Consider the following 23,376-nt stretch of genomic DNA (forward strand, 5'->3'; position numbering starts at 1 on the left):
AGCAAAATGACAGATGCGTTTCAATGTAAATAAGTGTAAAGTCATGCGCATTGGGGCAAAAAATCAAAGCTTCACATATAGGCTAATGGGTTCTGAGCTGTCTGTGACAGATCAGGAGAGAGATCTTGGGGTGTTGGTGGACAGGTCGATGAAAGTGTCGACCCAATGTGCGGTGGCGGTAAAGAAGGCCAATTCTATACTTGGGATCATTAGAAAAGGTATTGAGAACAAAACGGCTAATATAATGCCATTGTACAAATCAATGGTAAGGCCACACCTGGAGTATTGTGTCCAGTTCTGGTCACTGCATCTCAAAAAGGACATAGTGGAAATGGAAAAGGTGCAAAAGAGAGTGACTAAGATGATTACAGGGCTGGGGCACCTTCCTTATGAGGAAAGGCTATGGCGTTTGGGCCTCTTCAGCCTAGAAAGCAGATGCCTGAGGGGGGACATGATTGAGACATACAAAATTATGCATGGGAAGGATAAGGTGATGCTCTTTACATTCTCACATAACACCAGAACCAGGGGGCATCCACTAAAATTGAGTGTTGGGACGATTAGGACAGACAAAAGAAAATATTTCTTTACTCAGCGTGTGGTTGGTCTGTGGAACTCCTTGCTGCAGGATTGGTGACAGCATCTGGCCTAGATGCCTTTAAAAGGGGATTGGACAAGTTTCTGGAGGAGAAATCCATTATGGGTTACAAGCCATGATGTGTATGTGCAACCTCCTGATTTTAGAAATGGGCTATGTCAGAATGCCAGATGCAAGGGAGGGCCCCAGGATGCAGGTCTCTTGTTATCTGGTGTGCTCCCTGGGGTATTTGGTGGGCTGCTGTGAGATACAGGAAGCTGGACTAGATGGGCCTATGGCCTGATCCAGTGGGGCTGTTCTTATGTTCTTGTGTTCTTAGTTGAAAATCTCTGGCATAGAGCAACATCACTTTGCCTCCATACAGAATCATTGTTGATTTAATTTCAATTTAAGGCTGAAGTTCAGGCTGTGTGTGGCTCTAATATATTATCTTTGTGCGCAGAACAGACCCCTGACGTCCCATGTGAACAGTTGTTTGGCGATGTTGGGTGCTGGGATGCCAGAGTAGGGGTACAATTGAACAACTTGACTCGGGCCTTAAAATGCATCCTGACTTCTGTATATTTCAGAATGAATGCAAGAAGTTCTTTATGTTTATACATGTGCCCATCCAAAAGTGCCCAATTTCAACAGGGCTTTTGAATTGTGTCTGCAAAAGTAGCTTTGCTCAAAAAGGACAGTATGCTTCACAGTATTATGTGTTGTGAAATGTGAACAAGGTTTGACCTTACTCAGCTCCTTGAAGACCATGTCTGCACAAACTGAGGCTAATGGTCCTTTTGGTCTGTTCCTGGCAAACTATTTCATTAGCACATCATTAACACCCACTGTTACAGAGCATTTAGGGGAGCCTGCTGCAAAGCAAGTAGCAGCTGCACGTTTTAATGAAATGTTTAATAAGGCCAGTATCTCAGCAAACTGCCAGTGTGTCTGTGTTTGTGGAAGGGCCCAGTGCACAAGAAGAGAGTTAAAGCAGTAATGCTAGTGTCTCTAGGAGACACTAATGTGGACTTGGTGGCCCTAGTCACAGTTATATGGTCTTTGATCCATGAAGGTAAAGGGTCTTCTGGATCTTCAGACCCCTGCACTGTAGTAATATTATTATTCTTATTAATAAGAGGCATTGGAACACATGGAAGGACAAGGTACACTGCAAGCTTTCGAGTATCAGAGAAATATCTAACCAGCAACAGGGTTAAAAATAAGGAAGTAACTCTACAGAGGAAAGTTACTAATGAAAGTTTTCTTTCAGGTACAGGTATGTTTGTGACCCCCAAAAAAGTCTTGCTTCAGTTCGAGCACATGTAATATTGTGTTATAGTCTTGGCCAACTTCAGCAGCTCAGCTGGGCAAGATTTCCAGAGCAACCTTCCCCCCCCCCTTCTAGGGACATCCTTTTTATAAACAATGGTCCATCTAGTGCAGGGGTGTCAAACATAAGGCCTGAGGGCTGGTTGCGGCCCCGGAAGCTTTTTATCCAGCCCTTAGGCTCTCAGCTGCTGAGGTGTTACAACTGAAATGGCAGCCCACATGAAAATTGGGCTTTCCCAAATCTTGAAATATAATCAAGATTTGCATACTTTCTCTTCTGACATTTGCAGTTAACGAGTTTCTATATGAGAACAGGGTCTAATTTCTGGCCATTAGCTGCTTAATGATACCACTTTCTGCTTACTGACATCACTTCCGGCCCTCAGATGAAGCCCTGAATGCTAATTTTGGCCCTCTGTATGAAACGAGTTTGATACCCCTGGTCCTAGTGCATTGATTTTCAACCACTGCGGCACTTTGGTGTGCTGTGAATGGTCTGCAGGTGTGTCATGGGAGTTTGGAGGAGGGTCATTTACAGTTGTGCATCACTTAACAACAGTCTGAGTCTTGCAGAGGCAGCATGCAGATGTGCGCTGCTTCTGGGAGGCTCAGACAACCTTCCGGAGGTTGGTGTGCCTTGACAATTTTAGCACCTTGTCATGAGATGAAAAAGGTTGAAAATCACTGACCTAGTGACTATCCCTCAAGGTGAACAAGGCACCAAACATTCTCGTAAACTTTATAAACCAGCAAGCAGCAGGGCTCAGTTTCTGCTAGCCCTTTCCCTAAGGTGAGAATAGGGCCCTAATGCATAAATGCAGAGTTCCTGGTTACCTGGATGAACATATGCACTACCCCTTACACATTCATTATACAAAAACAATGAAGGTAAGAACAGGCAAAGCCAGAAACCTGTTACCAGTGCTAGGCCTCTATCCTCAAATATGAGAAACTATAACTAAAGGGAGAACATGACCTATGTTCCTCTGAACCAATATTCCTATTTCCTTCACTACTAATTACTACTACTTTTTCACTACTAATTACTACTACTTCTATTAAATGTTATTTATGTAGCTGGGTGTCAAGGTGGAACAATGTTAGAAGGACATTTGGTCTCTTTTGGTGGTAGGTCTTTCTTGGTGGTAGTCCCACAGTTGTGGAATTCCATCATGTCAGAAGTACACCAGTTCCACTTTTGTGAGGGGTTATAGAAACTTATATTTAGACCTGCATTTTATCTATAAATATTTAGGAGCTGCCATTTTAAATTATGGCCTCCTGGTTTATGTTTAAATTGATTTGAACCTTGAGTATTTTAAGGGTGCAGTCCTAACCAACACTCCAGTACTGGCATAGCTGTGCCAGTGGGGCATGTGCTGCATCCTGCAGCTGGGGGGCAGTCATGGAAGCCTCCTCAAGGTAAGGTAATGTTTGTTCCCTTACCTCGGAGTTGCATTGCCCTTATGTCAGTGCTGGAAAGTGGGTTAGGATTGTGGCCTAAAACATTTTATTGTGTTATTTGTACAGTATTGAAAGTGTTGTCTTTTACTGTGCTGTGCTTGCTTTGAGAAATTTGGTAGAAAAACAAGTAAATAAAAATCAGCCGCTTCAGAGCAACAGTTTACAAACTGTTACACTGAACATTTGGTTTGATGTTCATGAACATGTGTTGTACGTGAACATTTATGCATGTAAAGCATACATGCTCTGAAAGAAAAGAGGTATGTAATTCCACAGAATGCTTTTGGAGATATGCAGCAACTGTTACCCTGCACATCCCTGATCTTGTCTGATCTTGGAAGCTAAGCAGGTCAGGCCTGGTTAGTACTTGGATGGGAGACCACTTAGGAATACCAGGTGCTGTAGGCTTATACCATAGTCTTTCGAGACTGAAGGTTGGCAACCATTTTTTTGGAGATAGACATGTCAATTTGCAGAGAGCCAGCACTGAGAGCAGCCAGCTCTGTTGTTGAAGCCTGTTGCATGAAGGTTTGTTTTTATTAGATGTTTGTTTCAACCATCTTCCAATAGGAGTTTCACATTTTGTTGGGATTGTGTTTGTTTCACATTGTGTTGGGATCTGCCTGCATACTCGGTTAAGCAGGCTGAAGGCTTGCCTACATCCACTGAAGCTTCTGCAAATATCTTGGTTATCCCCCTCTTTTTGTAATTAGTTACAACTAAAGCCATCTGTTGAATCCAGTCGGCACATTGTATCCTTTAAAAACATTTTTTTTAAAACCATCTATTGGCTTGTGAGGCAAGATTGGTTTCTTCCTATGGGTTGAAGGGGTGACTGTTGCAGTTGAGGTGCCAAGCCAGCAGTTGTATAAATAGTACAATGTCTACATGAACTCTGAGTCTTCAGAAGGGAAAACAGCTGTGCAGAACCCACACTGCAAGGACCTGCCTTCTGAGCTTGTTCCCACAGACCAGTTGACTAAGGGTTCTTTATTCCTTAGGTTGGTGATTGACATGTAATCCAAAGTGGGGTAACTTTACCCAGGTCACTGGTAGTGTCAGATTCATTGCTCTGAATTTAAGGTTGGTGTTCAGTGCTTTCTGTGGTTTAGCCACTAAAATATAATATACAAGGTCATCCTAATTTAATGTGGTTTAGATTCAATTTTTCAGATCCGTTCAGTTTTTATGCTGCATAATCCTGGGAAGAGAAAAGAGGGGCATTGAAGGAAGAATTTTGGAGGAAGCAGCAGGAATGAATTAAGTTCTAAAAGGCCTACTGTGCGAAGTAGTTGACAGTACTGCACATACTTCTGCAGTTTAGCTAAGCCTACAAAAGGTCACCTTGTAAGATAAAGCATTGTCTTTAAAGAGAGATATGGCTGATGATATTTATAATAAACTTTTCTTGCTTGTTCCTGTAACAAGCAGAATTTTAATACCTCTTCTTCAAAAAGAATAACCCTGAGTCTGTAACAAACTGTAATGAAAACTATACTTTTCTCCACATGACATGCTTGATGCATCTCCCATAGGGGTGTGACTGGCTTTTATTCTAGATCAGTTAAGAAGCTGTCTGTCTGAATTGTATTCTTCCATATCCAGAAAAAGTATTGAGTTGGAATGTTGAAAGAGGCAGCAGAAGCGAAGCAAACCTGATTTGTAAGTCTCATCCATGAATCTCTTAGACAAGATCAGATTACTGTACTTGGATAACTCAACTCAGATTGACTTCCATGGCAACACTGAAAGGAATAAAGCTGTGCATCGGGGCTCTCTGGGGAGGCGTGGCTAGCCTCCAGGGGCGTCCTGAGGCATCTTGGGGAGAGGTGGCTGTAGCAGCTCAGCTCAGCTGCACCTGCTGCCTCCCTACTTGCTGCTTTTCTGTGGCTGTGAAGGAGATGTGTAAGGCGGGGAGGGCTTGTGAAACATGGTGGGGGGAGGTGGGGGAGCCTCCCCTCCAAACCCAGAGAAGGCTGACTGGGCAGCGGCAGAGGTGCTGCATCTCATCAGCACAGGGCATGCTCCTGGCAGGCATCAAACCGGGAGGCAAGCCTGACCTAGAGAGAGCAGCGCAGCGCTTTCCTCAGCTTGGGAAGGAGGGAGCCCAACCTGCTCTTAGTGGGGGGAGGGTCCAAATGCCACAGCCTGCATTTCTCCATTTGCCTGGGGGGAAGAGGGGTGGCATCTGCATGTTGGGGTGAGTGTGTGTGAGCAGCCCCCATCTACTTTGGGGTGAGTTGTAATCTTGCTCTGTGTGGCTACAATCCTATCCACACTTTCCTGGGAGTAAGCCCCATTGACTCAAATAGAACTTACTTCTGAGTAGACCTACATAGGCTGGGGGGGTCTATGTCAGCTTAACCAAGGATCTTCACCTTTCTCTTTTTCCTCCCCCTTCAAAAAAGAAAAAGCCACTCTTGATCTGTCAAGAGTGTTTCCAAAAATTGATTAGAAAATAAAAATACCCATTCCTTTTCAGCCATCCTCCTTTTTCCTCCTGCCTCCTTTTGCATGTTGGCTGCTATTATAAAGGCACAATCCTAGCTAGGTCTACTCAGAAGTAAGTCCTGTTGTGTTCAATGGAACTTACTCCAAGGAAAGTGAGGTTAGGACTGCAGCCAAACAGTCTCTGGGTCTCAGTTTCACATCAGTTTGCAATTAGTAGATACACACAAAATAAAGTCTTCCCCTCCCCCAGGAAATTCATCACTTCTCTCTCCCCCCTCCCTTTCCAAACCCTCCAGGTGTGCTGCTAACAAACTCAGGGCACAATCCTAACCAGGTCTACTCAGAAGTAAGTCCTATTTTGTGCAGTGGGGCTTACTCTCAGGTAAGTGTGGCTAGGATTGCAGCCTCAGAGTTCTGGCAGCTGTTTTTTTGTTTCTAGTGTATAATTATAACACCTTCACCCCCATTTTGGGGGTAACTGAGGTGATGTAATGGGGAGCTGTGGCCAATGGCCACAAGGATCAGGGAAGCCATGGGCTGAACCACTGGAATAAAGGATCAGGCACAAATGAACCAACGCCTTGCTAGGCTAAAACAAAGTGAAGTGCACTGAAGCATGTGGGATAAGATAAAGAGATCATCACAAAATCCAGATGTCCTTTGTTACTCTAGGAATTGGTTGCCTCTCTAGGTTGAGGTGTGGTATCCTGAATATTGTCTCTCTTTCCCCATCATTCCCAGACCCCTAGAACTGAACATTTAGACTAGAGGTCAGCAACTAATGACCTAAACCCTGAACTTGGTTCCTTGAGGTTTTAGCCTTAGTGGCTGTCTTAGCCACTTGGCTGCCAATTCTCACTGCTTCCTGAAACAGCTCAGAGGGTGGGAGAGATTAGAGGCCTGTGTGAGCAGGTTACACCCTGATCTCTTGCTTCCTTCCCTCCATGGAAGGGGGATGGAAAGTGAGACTAAGATGGGGCACATCAAGGAAAAGGATATCTGTCCTTTTTTGGGCATTGTCTGACATGCACCCCACTGCTATATTTTAAGTCGCATGAAGTGAAGGGAGTGGGAAGAATAGTGGCTATCTTTGGTTGTAAGGCTTGGCCCACCTTCACCCCCATTAGAAATGGCTGGCCACCAGGAAACGCAATTGCCAGCCAAAACTGTGGATGTTTCCGACTGCTTCATTCAGAGAGAGAGACAGAGCCAGGTCACATGGCTGAGTCAATTGTATTCCAGGCCTGTGTTCTATAACTCTCTGTTTAGTAATGCTATCATCAGAAGACTTGTTTTCTTGATTCTATAATTATTCTTTGGAATGCTCTCCCACCCACTTTCTTCCCCAACTCTGCCAAACCAGCTTTTGTAACAATTGGACCAAGAACAAGAAACTAGGGAAGGGGGGAAGGGGAGGGGTGCTTCAAGAACAGACCTCCAGATACTAACATTGCAGAAATACTATGTCACTTCATATTTGATTTCTGGCAAGCAGAAGGCAGGCAGGGAGGGGGAGGCCAGAGAACAGAAGAATCTGTTCCCAGAAAGCATTTCTTTCTTTTTGAGAAACCTAACCTCCTTTTTTCTGAGTACCTACCTAAAGAAGCCATAAATTGGAAAAGTCTAAAGTTGCCATTGCTTTAGAATAGATATTCCCTTTATAGGAGGATGATTAGCTTGCCCAATGGGTACAGAAACTGCATGCTGAAAAATGAACTTGAGATAGCAGAGGACACCCTGATCAGTCTCTCCTGATGCAATTTCTCTGATACTTTCCCAATCTGACTTACTCACACTTTCCCAGGATTCTTGGTCCTGGGACCCAACCTTTAGTGGGTTTGTCAAGCAAACCCCTGTGGAGCATCAGATGCTCCAGATATTAGACCTAGGCAAATGCACAAAGGGGTATGTGAGACACTGCTTTTTATAGCATATGGGCATTAACCAGGCTTTACATGTGGGACTGGATGCTTGAAGTTACCTGAGCCACTTTAATTTTCCTCTTGTGGAAATCAGATGGGTTTCACAGTCTCATTATCTGTTTCTGAGCCAAGTTTACAAAGCCAAGTCCTTTGTTTGTTGGTCAGTTGGGGTAGAAGAATATGCTCAAATGTGGTTTCTGTCTTTGAATGAATTTACAATCGTTCAGGATGCTGAAGAACTACAGAAGCCTCTAAAGTGGTAGAAAGGTCCAAAATTCATGAAAAGTAGGCAAATAAAAAAGGGGGGGGAGAATTGGGAACTTTTACAACAGTAGTAGGTTGACATGATATATTGAGCAGTTGGGACTGACCTATTGGTTCTGGAGGCTAACAGGAACAATGTCTCAGATTTCCACATAGAGCCTCTGTTTAAACAGTGACCCTGTCTTCCAGTGTAGATTCAGTGTGCTTCTTTAAACTCCAACCCACATCTGACAATAATCAAGTTCAATCCCATATTTGTTACAATAACAAGTCTCATTAGAATACTGGTTCCAATCATGGAGTGGGAAGGTGGGAGGGATTATTTAATGTGGGTGACCTCATCTGGAGTGATGTCACTGTTAAGGAAAAACACTGAACTCTCATGAAAGGGTTCAGCCATAGATTCCTTACCTTCATAAAGCTATGGGATTAGAGAGCAGTGACTTTCAACCTTTTTCATCTCATGGCACATTTTTTTGGTTTTTGGTTTGTTTGTTTACAATTGGCAAGGCACTCCAGGCTGCTGGTGGGGGCTCACACCTCCCATTGACCCTACTAATAAATGACCCTCCCCCAAACTCCCACAGCACACCTTTGGGCCATTTGCAGCACGCTGGTTGAAAATTGCTGGATTAGAGGGACAAATCATTCTATCCCATATATGTAATCCTGTGCAGTTAGCCATAGAACCAGTCACCAGTCACTCATAAACAGACCTAAAAAGCACCAGAGCACTGGGCAGAGGTGTGCCTAAATGTAGGAAGGAGAAGATAAGGTTGTCTACTGGCATTCTCACAATAGGGCAAGGTTGTCACACATAAGCGTAGGGACCTTAACAGATCTTCCAGGATCTCCAGACCTTGGAGGGGTGATTGGGAATAGCAACTGTATTGATAGTAGGATTTTGAAGGGCAAAATGTAGAATGGTGGCCTGTATTGGGATTTGATAGCACACATGTTTTGAGAAATTAAGCAATGGTCCCAACCCTCCCCCTTTCCCCCTCAAAACTGGCATTGTTTCTATGGGTGGAGAAAATGGTTCCATGGAGAGTTCGACTATCTAGTAATAGAGCAATGGCAGGATTGTGTATACAAATACTAGAAACGGGTTATATTCACATTTTTAAATACATAAGAACATTGCTATTCTCCCCATTTTATTTTTGGCCCCTTTCCTAATGATCTCCAGCATAGAATTTGCCTTCTTGTATGTGGGCTGGAGGAGCAATCTGGCTGACCACAACTGGAGCCAGAACTGGGTGGACTTTGGTCTGGTCCCTCAGCGTGGTTCATACATTTTTTTTTTACCTCTAAATTGTCTTACTGGAGGTGGTTGGAAGAGTATTTCCTCCCAAATATAAATGAACACATAACATCGCTTATTTGTATTTCTTACTGAGAGGATTTGTGGTTTTCTGGAACAAAAGCACAACATTTATTATGCAAGTTGGCTGTGGTATCTTTGCAGTACTATGACCTCCGTGGTTTCTGAATATCCTGCAATCATGAATATTTGTATCTTCGCAATGGCGTTATGAGGGGGAGAGTTTGATTTTTGTCTCCATGTTACAAACAAGTGAAGGATATAAAGGTTAAGTGATTTGTTGAGGCTGTGTAGGAAGCCTGTGGCATATGCTTCTGGATAGTGGCTAGGGGATTGTTGGAAACAAGATAGTACTGGACTAGATGATACCTTGGTTTGATCTAGCAGGGAGGTTATTAAGTGCTTAAGGATGTAGAATGGAGTTTCCCAACTTGCCAGTAGATTCATTCAGACAAGTCATATTTCCATTTAAATTATTCTTATTGTTCTAGAACTGTTTTTGTATATATGCATTGCAGGCTTGCAGTTTTTTTCAGTTATTAATAGATGCTGAATGTGCACATTTGCACCTATACATTCCCTGGTAAAGCTGTTGGAGTGTTCTGGAAAGGGAGGGGAGGCAGGCACTTTGAGATAAGAACATGAAATAGCTGGCCTCCAGCAAAATGAAATAGCCAGGCTTAGCACTGGCTAAAAGGACAGTGCTTCAGTCCAGCGAGAGTAATCTGCCCTGGAAACCAGTCTTCTGCACTCAAGTGATGGTGCAGCTCTGGATAAGCATCCCCAAACATATCATGGTGGTCATTTGGACTGCATTGCAGTGGCTTGATATGTACCTTTTGATGCATGTGGGTCTGCATGATCCTGTCCAGGGCCAGTAGTTCCACAGGACTAGTGTTGGACTTTGTTCTAGTGGAATTAGTGCACATGCAGAAGTGCAAATTAGCTGTTGAAAATAATGGCTTCAGTAACAAAGTGAGACAATAGCCAGAAAATAAGGCAGCATGAGATTCCTGTCTAGACCTGTCTTTAATAACATACAGGATTTTGTATGCAAAAATGGTTACAGAATCCAGGGTATAGTATGAACTGCAGCCTCTCCTTATCAAATGCTAGCAGCAAATTGCTGAGGGAAATGCCAGTTTGTGCAGACTAGTGCTTTATCTGCTGTGCAACCCTTCCTCCTGCTTCCTATTGGCAATTTGGTGCTGTGATGAGGAACGTGCAACAAATTGATTAGCTGGGCTGCACAACATTATAGAGCTTCATATGACCATCCAGATATATTAGCCTGTCAAAACACAATGCACCAGAGCTGCTTCTCTTGCCTCTGCTGTCTCTGGCAGTTGGCAGCAGCCACCAGAGTTGGGAGAAAAAATGGGATGTTGTCTCTTTAAGCAGCTGAGCAAACCATATGCCAGTAGCGTAGCCCTTCAGTTAAACTGCATGTCTGTGTGCTGAGTAAGGAATGCGGTTGCATGCCTGACCCCTTAGCTATGACTGCTCCTTGGTGGATCAGCACGGCTGTTGCTCATGTGCTGAGCTCATTCAGGCTCTCTGAAGCTGGTTCTGCACATACACAAGGAGAGACAAGAGCAGGAAAATAACCCTGCTGAGAAGGGGCAGGAATATTTCTGTCCCATTACCTTTCCCCATCTCTGTTCATTTCTTCTAAAATCTGGATCTGGGGGTGTTTCAGGCTTCCCTTCCCCCCCTTTTTGGAAAGAGAAGCCTCCCCCCCATCACGCCAGCTGTTGTTTTGCGAGGGCAGGAGGTAGCGCTTGGAGAGACACAGCCCAGCTGCCTGGATGCCTTTGGATGTTATGATTGCTCCCTCCGAGGACCAGTTCTGGCCAGACATGCACAAGGGACAGATGAAGCTGAAAATCAGGGTGAGACGGATGAAGGAGAGCAGGGACATGCGAGGTTGGTCCCCTGGATTTTTTTTCCTTTTAGATAGGGATGTGCATGGGAAGTGAATGGAGGAGGAGATTTGGTGGGGAGAAGGAATAGCTTTATGGGGCTGGGGAATGAAGATAGCTTCCTTAATATGAACCCTGTTCTGTCTTGGAGAGAATGCCCCGGGGTGGTTGGCAACTGGGATCTTGCAGTCATTGGGACACAGAAAAACAGCACCAAATCTAAGGATTTGGTTGCATTAGGGACAGTCTGCTCCTTTGCCAGTATCTGGGGGTAACAGCCATCAGCTGCAGTACTCAGCATGCCTACAGAAATGTCAGGGAAATCAACAAGATTATTTCTGAGTAACTGTGTTCAGGATTGGGCTGTCAGAATGTGGCAGTTCACACATACATACACCCATTAATCAGAAGATCTGCTGCTGTTTCAGAATCCCCTTTGGTACTTGCTGCAAGAGGAATAGGTGAGAAGATCTGCAGTCAGTGGAAGTGGCAATTGTCTGAGTTCCTCTCTAGTCCTGCAAGGGCAGTGTTGCAGTTCCCCTCTAGAAACTGGGGATGCTGCCTCTTTAATTGGATCTAGGAAAGCTGGAAACAAGGACTGTTCAATTTCACAGCAAATTGGAAGGCACTGAAGTTGTGGTGCTATGGGGGAGCTCAGAGGAAAGAAAGGCAGATTCTTCCTTTCTTATGTAACCTGCTACATGTTCACTTCTCCAGGGCAAAAGGGTAGAAAACAGTGGAAATTTCCTGGGGACATTTTCATGCATGAGGAAGCATCTTACATTCACTGCTGCCTTCTTTAGAGGTCACTCTTTCTATCAAGAGAATGTTCAGATGGGAAAGGGATGGTGAGGAGAGAAACTCTCCTCCAGTGGGGATGTAAAGGCACAGGCATAGACTGAGACCAAGCAACAATATTGTATTGTCCCCAGCTTCAGACCCTCAGCATTTGCTTTCCGTCTCATTATAACTGATGGCACTTCTCTCTTGAGAATGATCTCTGCTTCTAAAAGGCTTCCACAGTGCCTTATTACTGCAGGGCTAGACTGAGAGGTGAGAAGAGGAATGAAAAACAACTTTTAAAAAGTAGAATGACCTACTTGAGCAAAACAGTGGAATCATGAAACTTTCCCATCACTCCTGCACTCTTTGCAAAATGGGAAACCTCCTACAGTGTCTTTTTTGTGTCATGAGATGCATAACCCAGAGATGGTGTCATTAGTAATAAGTCATTTATGGAAATGACACGTTTCTCTTTACTTAGAACCAGTGAAGCTGGTCCTGATGAGGCACATTCACATAGGAAAATCTGGACCAGCATCTTGGGAGAGATGAATCTTCAAGACTGCTATTGCCCAATTATTTTGTTTTAAAACAACATTAATGGTTGCTTTCCTACTTGCATGAGTTCTTGCATCTCCAAATAATTTAACTGGGTTGGCAAAGGCTCAGAAATGAAACACGACTGGCTGGACAGTGAATGTGGAATATTTTTCCATTGTCCTGATGGTTTCTTGATTCTGTTAGGAAAGCAACTCAGAACTGCATGTCCAACAGATGTTAGCTCAATTCATACAGTAGCTTTCCCTACTTCATGTCCTACCTTCTGCAGCTAGTATTGTCACAATTGCTTATGTCCAGTACATAATGTGTCTAATGTGCCCAATCCTACCAAAACACCTGTGCAGCAATGCAGTGGTGTTGGCATGGCCTCCACTGCATCCCAGAGAGAGTTAGGGATGCTGGAGGTCTCCTCTGAGTAAGGGGACATTTGTCCCCATGCCACGGAGTAAGCTCCAGCAGCTGCTATGGGTCAACTTGGACCTCTGCCAACAATATTGCTGGCACAAGTCCTGGTTAACCTGTGCAAGCTGATCAGGCCCAGGAAAGGTGTTTGGATTTGGCAGGTGCCACCACTGCCTAACCTGCCCTTCTCCTGGGCCCAATCTACCCATCCCCTCCCCATCTTCTCATTCTGCCCCCTCCCCTTTTAACCCCTTCCTTTCCATCCCCCAGCCCTGTTCAACCCCATGTTGGCTTAGCTTTTCTGGCATGCTTCCTGACATCCATCAGCACATGCAGGAAGGCTCTAGCTGACATGCTGGCTGCTTACACTGCTGCAAAGCACTTTATGGCTGCTTTGCTGCAACCTGCACTGGTGGATCACGTATTCTGCTGGTGCTAGTCTTCATTAGGTTTGGACTATAAGGCCCCAATCCTATTGGGTACTTGCATTGCCAGAACTGGTGTTCTGACAACATAAGGTCCTTTGAGGCAGTGCAAAAGCTGCACTGTCATTTGCCACTGTCACAAATGACAAGAGGTGTGACACACAGCAGTGGCTCAAAGATGCTCTGCAGGCACCATTAAGTTAGAGGTGGGGTGGGGAGGGGGAGTTCTAAGTCAGGGGGTAGGGAAGGTGGCTGGGAGCAGGCCAGAGGGAGGAGAATCTGTGTGGCAAACACTTGCGGTGCATCTTATCCCCCTTTTTCGACCAAGTCCACCCCCATTTTCAAAATTTACCTCTGTCAGGCCTCCTTATCACCTCCCCACAGTTGGATGAAGGACATGCTCCATAGATCAATACAAGGCTAGTGTGGGAGGATGATACCAGATGATGCTGCCAGCAAAACAGAAATGGGGTGAGCTGTCAAAGGAATGGGAAGGTAGATCTGTTGATGCATGGCAGGATTGCATGGGGAGCAACTGCATGGACCTGACCGTGTCTTTGCACTGCAGTAATGGAATTTAAATAGGAACTTGATGAGGTAAGATCATACAGCCCATTTATAATGGGGGAGTTGGAAGGCTACTCCCAGCAGAGAATAAGAGAAGGTGCCAATTTTTCAGAATGCTGCTTTAGCTGCCATTAAAAAAAAAAGAAGTAAGAACTTAATTCTGGTAAAACAGCAAATGTGTCCCTTCAGCAAGGGGTGAGCAAGGCTGCATCTGAAATGTGCTGAACATTCTTGCTGCTCTGATCATACAAGAAAGGATATTATGTAGAACTGGCCATTGTCCAACATTGGATGAGCTAAGGAAGGGCACAACATTTGTTACCTGAGGGAGGAAGCCAAATCTGACTTTTGCTAATCCTATATGGGGAAAAATGTTACCAAATGTTCCTGACCCATGGACTTAAATAATGAACTTCAGCATCATTAGAATCATGAGTCATTCGATGTCACGCCAATGATGTGTGCCAGTTATGCTGCGGAGTTCTGATGTTGTTGTGCTTACTTGTCCTACTCTGAACAGTGGCTTCCCAACACAGCATAATGATGTACTCTTTCACATTCTTCACCATGCACAAAAGGTGTGCAGATATGTCAGAATTCAGGCAGTGACAATTCTCCTTTGTAAAAACTAAGCTAAGCAAGGTTTTGCGTAGTGAGCAAAATGTAAAGGTCATGCTCAAGAACTCCCTGCTTTGTGTGGAAACAAAAGAACCAAACCTGGACTGTTGTCTCACACTTAGGAGATTGGGTGGCAGACAGCAGACCTGATACCAAAAAGGAAGTACAGTTGAGAAAGTCAAAGGATCTGCTAAGGGAGGACTGAGTAAAGGTTTCAGGCGCTATGATTTCATTGTTACCTCAGCTCAAAATAGATGCTCCTCTAAGCAAAAGATTTTTTAAAAATTCAAATCAAGAGATAGATGCTACAGGAAATGCAGTGGTGAAGTCTGGGGTTTTCCCAGAGATCGACAGCTGGAACCACAAAATGAGAATATTTTGGATCTGTTAATCTGGCTTCTCCCCTGTTCATTTTTTCTGATATGAAGATATTGAATTAACTGAGGATTAATATGATGATTTTTCTTGAAAGCTCATTCCTTTCTCTGCCTTTGGTAACACTGTAATTTGATATTTGGGGAAATGGGAAAAGAAGATACAGTAGATGGGTGTGAACAAACAAGTTAAGCATGTTGTACATTTCACTGAATATCTAAACCAGACTTTTTCCTATGGTATATTTTGGGGAATTTTTGTGTGAGGAAAAGTGCAGGATTTGGGATTCAATTCAACAAGGAAGAATTCTCTTAATTACTGTATAGCCACAAGAAAAGATTGTCTGTGTATATAAATGGCTGAGCTGCAGCCTTCAGTACTTTTCAGTATTTTAGATTATCTCTATTACCATGATATCCATGGGCTTAATTCCTTTTAATAATAAGACTGTATTTAAGTATGATTTCCTCATTACAGATGAGGAATGGAGGGATGGAGATTTAACCTTACAGTATGCATAAATCCACCTTGAATAACTACTATTTTCATTTCATGCTTGGAATCTTTAAAGGGACTTGCTTATGGGCACTCAGTGGTCAGAACACATTATGTCTATGCATTGACTTCTAGTCTGCTTCTGAGCCAATACAAGGTGCTGGTTATTATTGTACATGTAAAATCCTATGAGTCCAAAATTCTTGATTCATCTCCTTCCACACAAACTCACTTGTATTTTGCATTCATCACCAGAGGCTCTGCTTTTGACATCAGAAAGTAATTTGGTGGGACTGTGGGACAGGGTCCTTTCAGTGGTGGCTCTTTGGAAGTCCCTCTCACTTTAGACCTGAGGTATTCAATCTGTGCGTCCTGCCTCCCTAGTGAGGCGTGGCTAGCCTCCTGAGGTGTCACCAGGCATCTTGGGGAGAGAGATGGCCAGCTGCTGCTCTGCTGCTGAGCTCTGCTCTGCTGCACTGGCTGCCTCCTGACTTGCTGCTTTTCCAAGGCTGAGAACGAGGTGGGTGGGGCAGCGTGAGGTGAGGTGGGTGGGGCAGTGTGAAACATGATGGGGGGAGGTGGGAGAGAAGGCTGGCTGGGCAGGCAGAAGTGCCGCATCTCATCATGGAGCTCTCTCCATGTGCAACCTCACCCCAAGGACTACATTTCCCAGTGTGCCCCTCGCCCTGGGCATCTTGGGATTGGTCAAGGCTGGAGGAGAGAAGAGTGCGGAGGTGCTGCATTTCATCAGCACAGGGGCGCTCCAGGCTTCAAACTGGAAGAGTAAGTACCCTGAAAAGGCAGTGCAGCGCTTTCCTCTGCTCCTAGTGGGGGGGGGGTCCAAATGCCTTAGCCTGCATCCCTCCGTCTTGCCTGGGGGAACAGGGGTGGCATCTGCATGCTGGGTGTATGTGTGTGAGCAGCCCCTGTCTACTTTGGAGTGAATTATAATCTTTCTGTATGTGGCTGCAATCCTTTCCGCACTTTCTTGGGAGTAAGCCCCATTGACTCAAATGGGGCTTACTTCTGAGTAGACCTACATAGGCTTGGGGTCTGTGTCAGCTTAACCCAGGATCTTCACCTTTCTCTTCCCCCCCTTCAAAAAAGAAAAAAATGCCACTCTTGATGGCTTTGTCTCCAAAAATTGATTAAGAATAAAAGTCCCCATTCCTTTTTAGCCATTCCCCTTTTTCCTCCTGCCTCCCTTTGAGGGGGGGGGGGTACTCTGTTTGCTGCTATTGTAAGACAAAAGGCACAATCCTAGCTAGGTCTACTCCTATTGTGTTCAATGGGACTTACTCCCAGGAAAGTGCGCTTAAGATTCCATCCAAACAGTCTCTGGGTCTCAGTTTGCAATTAGCAGATACACAGGTTTTAACTGCTGCTGGTTTTCCACATTGTGTTTTATTGATTGATTTATATTGCTGAAATTTGTTGGATTGTTTTTATTTGAATTTTAATCTGTAAACCACCTTAATTAGTCTTTGATTGCAACTATAAGGTGTTAGAGAAATATTTTAAATAAAGGGCGCAATCCTAACCAACTTTCCAGCATTGACATAGCTGTGCCAGTGTGGTATGCACTGCATCTTGCAGTGGGGAGGCAGTCAAGGGGGCCTCCTCAAGGTAAGGGCATGTTTGTAACCTTAACTTGGGGCTGCATTGCGGCTAAGTCAGTGCTGGAAAGTTGGTTAGGATTGCGCCCAAAGTGAATTAGAATCCTGATTGTAAGTATGGTAGAATGTTACAGAGTTGCTGATCTGAGAGATTCTGTTGAAAAGCGGTATATAAATACTGTTGTTGTTGTTGTTCTGTGGCAAAAAGAGAGGCATGATCTCAGATTTGTGTCCTGGCTAGCCTGTTGTCTTTTTCCTCTTAAACATCAAAATCAGTTTTGTCTCAGTGAAAAGACAGGTGTTAGACAATACTATTGAACAACTGTCATAAGTACATCAGGGCACTCAGCAGATTGCAGGTCTATTGTGGATGTTGTCAAGCAAATCAGGAATATATAGTAGTCCTAAAATGGAACAATTACAAAGGAACCAGTAGTTTTTGTGATTGTGAAAGGAAATAATGGTGACACCTGCAAATTGGGAGACAACTGCTGCAGAATGGAGAGGTGTATGCAGTACTAGACTGCAGGGGTCATAAGATGGCAGTTGAGCCTGGGTGTGTGTGCAGCTGTACATATCCTCTTGCTCCTCCCTCAAACATCTTTTAGAGAACTTAGTCCACCCTAGGAATTGGCCAGAAATGTCTCATATCACGCAACACCTCAGGAAGACATCTCTATTGTGGCTTGCTGTCAGGTACAAGGAGATGAGGGCTGGGATGAAATCTTATTCTAGGGTTAGTATGCCCTTCAGCACCTCTAGCCACTTGTGGTTGTACATTTCATCACCCAATGTGGCCTAATAGTAGGTATCTTCAGGCAACATTAGAAGGAAGATCACAGGCCTTGCAAGTAGTCCCAGTGGAAAGGTATTATGTACCATCACTTGCAATGAAAAACAAAAGACCCCATTTTATCCAATTCCTTAAGGCAGTGGTTCTCAAACTGTGGTTCGGTACCCACTTGGTGGGTCACGATCTGATTTCTGGTGGTTCACGAGAAGCTGGCAGCTTCTCCCCACCAACCTTTGTCAGCTTGGGTGCTTTGATGGGATGGGCTGCCTTGGGGTTGCAAGACAGAGCAGCTCCCCCCCCCCCCGCAGCTGGGCTGGGCTGGAGAGTGTAGGCGGAAACCTGAACACAGGGCTTGGGTGAGTAGAGGCAGATCCGCGTGATCTCCCCTCTTGTGAGCCTGCCTTGAAAGCAGCATCGCCGCCGCCGCCACCCCATTGCCATTCTCATCCTCTGCATCACGACCTCTCTCCCTCTCTGAAATTGCCTGGAAGCTGCGATCCTTTCCTGCCCTGGCTAGCACGTCCTCTCTTTATAACTTTGCAGGGGTTGAAGGGGGATCCCTGGTTGCCTGGCTGCCAAGAGAGAAGCCGGGGGGGGGGGGGAGGAAGGGCAAGCCTGGCATGTGATGGGGAACACCCAGGAAGAGTTCTGCTCCACCAGCTGCTTCTCTGATGTGTACCTTTCCCCTCTTCTTACTTCTCTCTTAGGCTGCAATTCTGTCTACTCTTACCTGGGAGTAAGCCCCATTGCCAATAATGGGAGTCAATTCTGAGTAGACATGCTTAGCCTTGGGGGAGATGAGGGGAAGCGTCCCTGCTTATTTTGATTCTGAGGGGGATACTACTGTTTTTATTTCTTTTATTTACAAAAGCTCAAGCTACTTCTTGTGTTGAGGTGCATGAGTAGGGTGCGCTTGTTTCTGCCTAGTGCTGAGCACAGTATCAATAGCCACATCAATGTTTGTTAGTTTAAAGCGCAATACAAGAAGTAGCTTGAGATTTTGTAAAAAGACAGAAATAAAAACAGTAGTAAATACACAAATATTTTGTTCCAGATGTTGTTTTATTTTTTGCTTGATAGCAATGGTAGCGAGGGCAGGGAGAATTGGAAGAAGCTTCTGAGCTGGAATACTGCTTTTTACAGTCATTTACAGTTTGAGTTTCTAGGCAAGAACTTCCTGCTTGATGACATCACTTCCAGCTCCAACATCAGTGATGTCACTTCCTGTTTGATGATGTCATTTCTGGGTATGACATCACATCCAGGTTGCTGGCATAAATTCCAGTGGGCCCCAGACAGATTGTTATTCTCAGAAGTGGGTCCCAGGCTAAAAAGGGTGAGAATCACTGCCTTAAGGACAGAAGATAGTCCTGCAGTGTCCACTAGTAGCAGCTGTCCAAGAAGCAGAGAGTGGGTGTCAATGGGCAATTTTCACAATGGAGAGAGGTGAAAAGCGGTGTGCCCCAAGGATCTGTCCTGGGACCGGTGCTTTTCAACCTCTTCATAAATGACCTGGAGACAGGGTTGAGCAGTGAAATGGCTAAGTTTGCAGACGACACCAAACTTTTCCGAGTGGTAAAGACCAGAAGTGATTGTGAGGAGCTCCAGAAGGATCTCTCCAGACTGGCAGAATGGGCAGCAAAATGGCAGATGTGCTTCAATGTCAGTAAGTGTAAAGTCATGCACATTGGGGCAAAAAATCAAAACTTCACATATAGGCTGATGGGTTCTGAGCTGTCTGTGACAGATCAGGAGAGAGATCTTGGGGTGGTGGTGGACAGGTCAATGAAAGTGTCGACCCAATGTGCGGTGGCAGTGAAGAAGGCCAATTCTATGCTTGGGATCATTAGGAAGGGTATTGAGAACAAAACGGTTAGTATTATAATGCCGTTGTACAAATCGATGGTAAGGCCACACCTGGAGTATTGTGTCCAGTTCTGGTCGCCGCATCTCAAAAAAGACATAGTGGAAATGGAAAAGGTGCAAAAGAGAGCGACTAAGATGATTACGGGGCTGGGGCACCTTCCTTATGAGGAAAGGCTACGGCGTTTGGGCCTCTTCAGCCTAGAAAAGAGACGCTTGAGGGGGGACATGATTGAGACATACAAAATTATGCAGGGGATGGACAGAGTGGATAGGGAGATGCTCTTTACACTCTCACATAATACCAGAACCAGGGGACATCCACTAAAATTGAGTGTTGGGCGGGTTAGGACAGACAAAAGAAAATATTTCTTTACTCAGAGCGTGGTCGGTCTGTGGAACTCCTTGCCACAGGATGTGGTGCTGGCGTCTAGCCTAGACGCCTTTAAAAGGGGATTGGACGAGTTTCTGGAGGAAAAATCCATTATGGGGTACAAGCCATGATGTGTATGCGCAACCTCCTGATTTTAGGAATGGGTTAAGTCAGAATGCCAGATGTAGGGGAGAGCACCAGGATGAGGTCTCTTGTTATCTGGTGTGCTCCCTGGGGCATTTGGTGGGCCGCTGTGAGATACAGGAAGCTGGACTAGATGGGCCTATGGCCTGATCCAGTGGGGCTGTTCTTATGTTCTTATGATGAGCAAGCCAAATGATCTGTGAGCTCACTAGGCCAAAGCCAAGCAATTGCAGCCCTTGCCTGCTGGAGAGATGTTCCTCTGGACTTCACTCAGTTTAATCCACAATCAGTTGCAGGCTTAGTTGAAAATGCAATTGCCTCTTCCCAAAAGAAGAGCAGTATAAAAATTCATGTGCATTGCCGAGAGAATTGAAGGTACATTTGCTCTTTGCTCTGTCACTGCTCTGACATGGCAAGGAACAGAAGAAGGAGTTGCAGGGTGTACGCTGTACTTTGAGATGGTGGACTCTGAATTGCAGGATGAACAGTTTCACAACCAGATGCTGACACAATGATTGACCAATTGGTGAAGCTTTTGATTCATATCATGGACTTTGCTTGGTTTTAAATTGGTACAGGACTAATGTACTGTCAGCGTGGGGCCATTTTATTGATTTATTTTAAAACATAAACCACTTTGTGAACTACACTTGTTGAAAAGTGGTATAATAATAATAAATCCTTCTTTTCTTTGTAAAAAAAATCACAGGAAAAATGTCTGACTTCTGAGGTAAAGCATTTAAAATGACTCCATGTAATCAATTTTGTTTATTGCTGTGGGTTTCCTGTTTGGACCCAGGGGCTTGGAAGTCATCAAGGCACTAGGATGTGCAAGGTGCCATTCCTTGTATATCACTAAGATCAACCACAGTGCCTATATGAACGATCTAGTATTCCTGTTTTATGCTTTCCAACTACCTGAAGTCTGCACTGTTTCAGTTCTTAGGTTTACAACTCTATTAACAAAACAGCATGGACATTTACTGCCCATCTCAATGAAAAATCCTATTTTGCCCAGTAACTATTTTCCCAGTAACAACAACAGAAAAAACCAAACAGAAATCTATGTCTTGTCAGTAAGCTCATATTATAATATGTACCTAAAACACGCATCAATCAGTTTTCAGCACAAGAGCATAAGAAGAGCCCTGCTGGATCAGGCCAAAGGCCCAAAAAGGATCACAAAGCTGTTTTTATATAGCAAAAAAACAGTGTTTTGGGCGGGTTAGGACAGACAAAAGAAAATATTTCTTTACTCAGTGTGTGGTCGGTCTGTGGAACTCCTTGCCACAGGATGTGGTGCTGGCGTCTACCCTAGACGCCTTTAAAAGGGGATTGGACAAGTTTCTGGAGGAAAAATCCATTACGGGGTACAAGCCATGATGTGTATGCGCAACCTCCTGATTTTAGAAATGGGTTATGTCAGAATGCCAGATGCAGGGGAGGGCACCAGGATGAGGTCTCTTGTTATCTGGTGTGCTCCCTGGGGCATTTGGTGGGCCGCTGTGAGATACAGGAAGCTGGATGGGCCTATGGCCTGATCCAGTGGGGCTGTTCTTATGTTCTTAAAAGAAATTTTTAAATTTCTGACCTAGAGGGCTTACAATCTGAAAAAGTTACAAAAGAGTCACCACTAAACAGTTACAGGTGGAGCCTGTTTATCTGCAGATTTTTCATCCACAGATCTGGTTCAATGTGAGTTCCCAGACCTGCATTAAGCCAGACTCCGTTCCACCTTTGCCTTCCACCAGTTGTGCTCTGGTTCACTCTGGAAGCTTTCTGAAACCCACACAGGCAGTGTGCATCTGCCTGCTACCTCTGCAGGCTTCAGAATGGCCTGCAGACGTGAAAAATCGCCACTTCTGGGTTCCTGAGGGAAATCAGAAATGACTTTTTTCACCATATTAGGCATTCTAAGGCCTGGTGAACCCCTCCAGGGGCCTCCCCGTGCCTCAGAGTACCTTATATGGCAAAAAAAAGGTCACTTCCAGTTTCCCTTGGGTCCACTTTCTCCAGGTGGATGCGGGCTGCCTCTTCAGAAAGCTGCACTCCGGTCCCCTTCGGAGGGGGAAAGGGACTGAAAATTGCATATTTGATTGTCATTTTCGGTATCAGTGCGGCGTCCAAGAACTTATCCTTTGCAGATATTGAGGAACCACCTGTATTGGAAAAAAATGCTGTGTTGAGCTGAATAGGGACAGTTGCTCTCCCCCATAAAATATAAGAGAACTGCAACTTAAAAGGGGCCTTTTTACCCAGGTAGCAGGTGTTTGCAGTGCAATGTTGTTGGCAACCTTCAGTCTCGAAAGACTATGGTATCGCGCTCTGAATGGTGGTTCTGGAACAGCGTCTAGTGTGGCTGAAAGGCCGATTCGGGAGTGACAATCCCTTCCACACCGGGAGCAAGTGCAGTCTGTCCCTGGTCTGTCTCCCTGGCTGTGGGCCTTCCTTCTTTGCCTCTTTGCCTCAGACTGTTGGTCAAGTGTCTCTTCAAACTGGGAAAGGCCATGCTGCACAGCCTGCCTCCAAGCGGGCTGCTCAGAGGCCAGGGTTTCCCACTTGTTGAGGTCCACTCCTAAGGCCTTCAGATCCCTCCTGCAGATGTCCTTGTATCGCAGCTGTGGTCTACCTGTAGGGCGCTTTCCTTGCACGAGTTCTCCATAGAGGAGATCCTTTGGGATCCGGCCATCATCCATTCTCACAACATGACCAAGTGCAGTGCAATGTGGGTTCTCTATCAAAGATTTTAGAAGATGACTTTAGGTTATATAAATTGATGATGTATTGATGCATTATTTTTAACGTTTTTATCCTATTGTTCAATAAAAATACTCTTAGTGTGGCTTGCATTGTAAAACAATATAATAAACAAATTTATAAAGTATACACATACTTAATCACAGACCCCAGTTACAAGAATTGGGTAATGGGCTTGCTTGATCAGGAAATACATGCACTTCAAAATGGAAGTGTTGATTTACAACCCAGTCCTATCCAGGATTGTGTCAGCATGTGGAGGAATGTATGGCAGCAGAACTTTGTTCCACTATTGTAAAATGGTTCTGGCACCATGTGCTGTGTGTCAGAGGCAGCCATTTTAGGAAC

At 44.8% G+C, this 23,376-nt stretch overlaps 1 protein-coding gene across 2 annotated transcripts in view; it reads left to right on the forward strand.

Moving 5' to 3' along the window:
• The window catches only part of DUSP8 (dual specificity phosphatase 8), a 107,422-nt gene that overhangs the window by 66,681 nt on the left and 17,365 nt on the right, over window positions 1–23,376 (forward strand). Inside the window, exon 1 of one of the 2 annotated variants that reach the window (XM_066610122.1) lies at window positions 10,821–11,260. The exons of the other annotated variant lie outside the window; for it this stretch is intronic. Coding sequence (XP_066466219.1) covers window positions 11,143–11,260 — 118 coding nt within the window. The 5' untranslated portion in view covers window positions 10,821–11,142. Of the gene's footprint in view, window positions 1–10,820; window positions 11,261–23,376 lie in introns of those variants that run through there. 2 annotated transcript variants of the gene reach the window in all.

This window comes from Tiliqua scincoides, chromosome 1 (genome assembly GCF_035046505.1).
Source record: "Tiliqua scincoides isolate rTilSci1 chromosome 1, rTilSci1.hap2, whole genome shotgun sequence".
In the NCBI taxonomy this organism is placed as follows: domain Eukaryota; kingdom Metazoa; phylum Chordata; class Lepidosauria; order Squamata; family Scincidae; genus Tiliqua; species Tiliqua scincoides.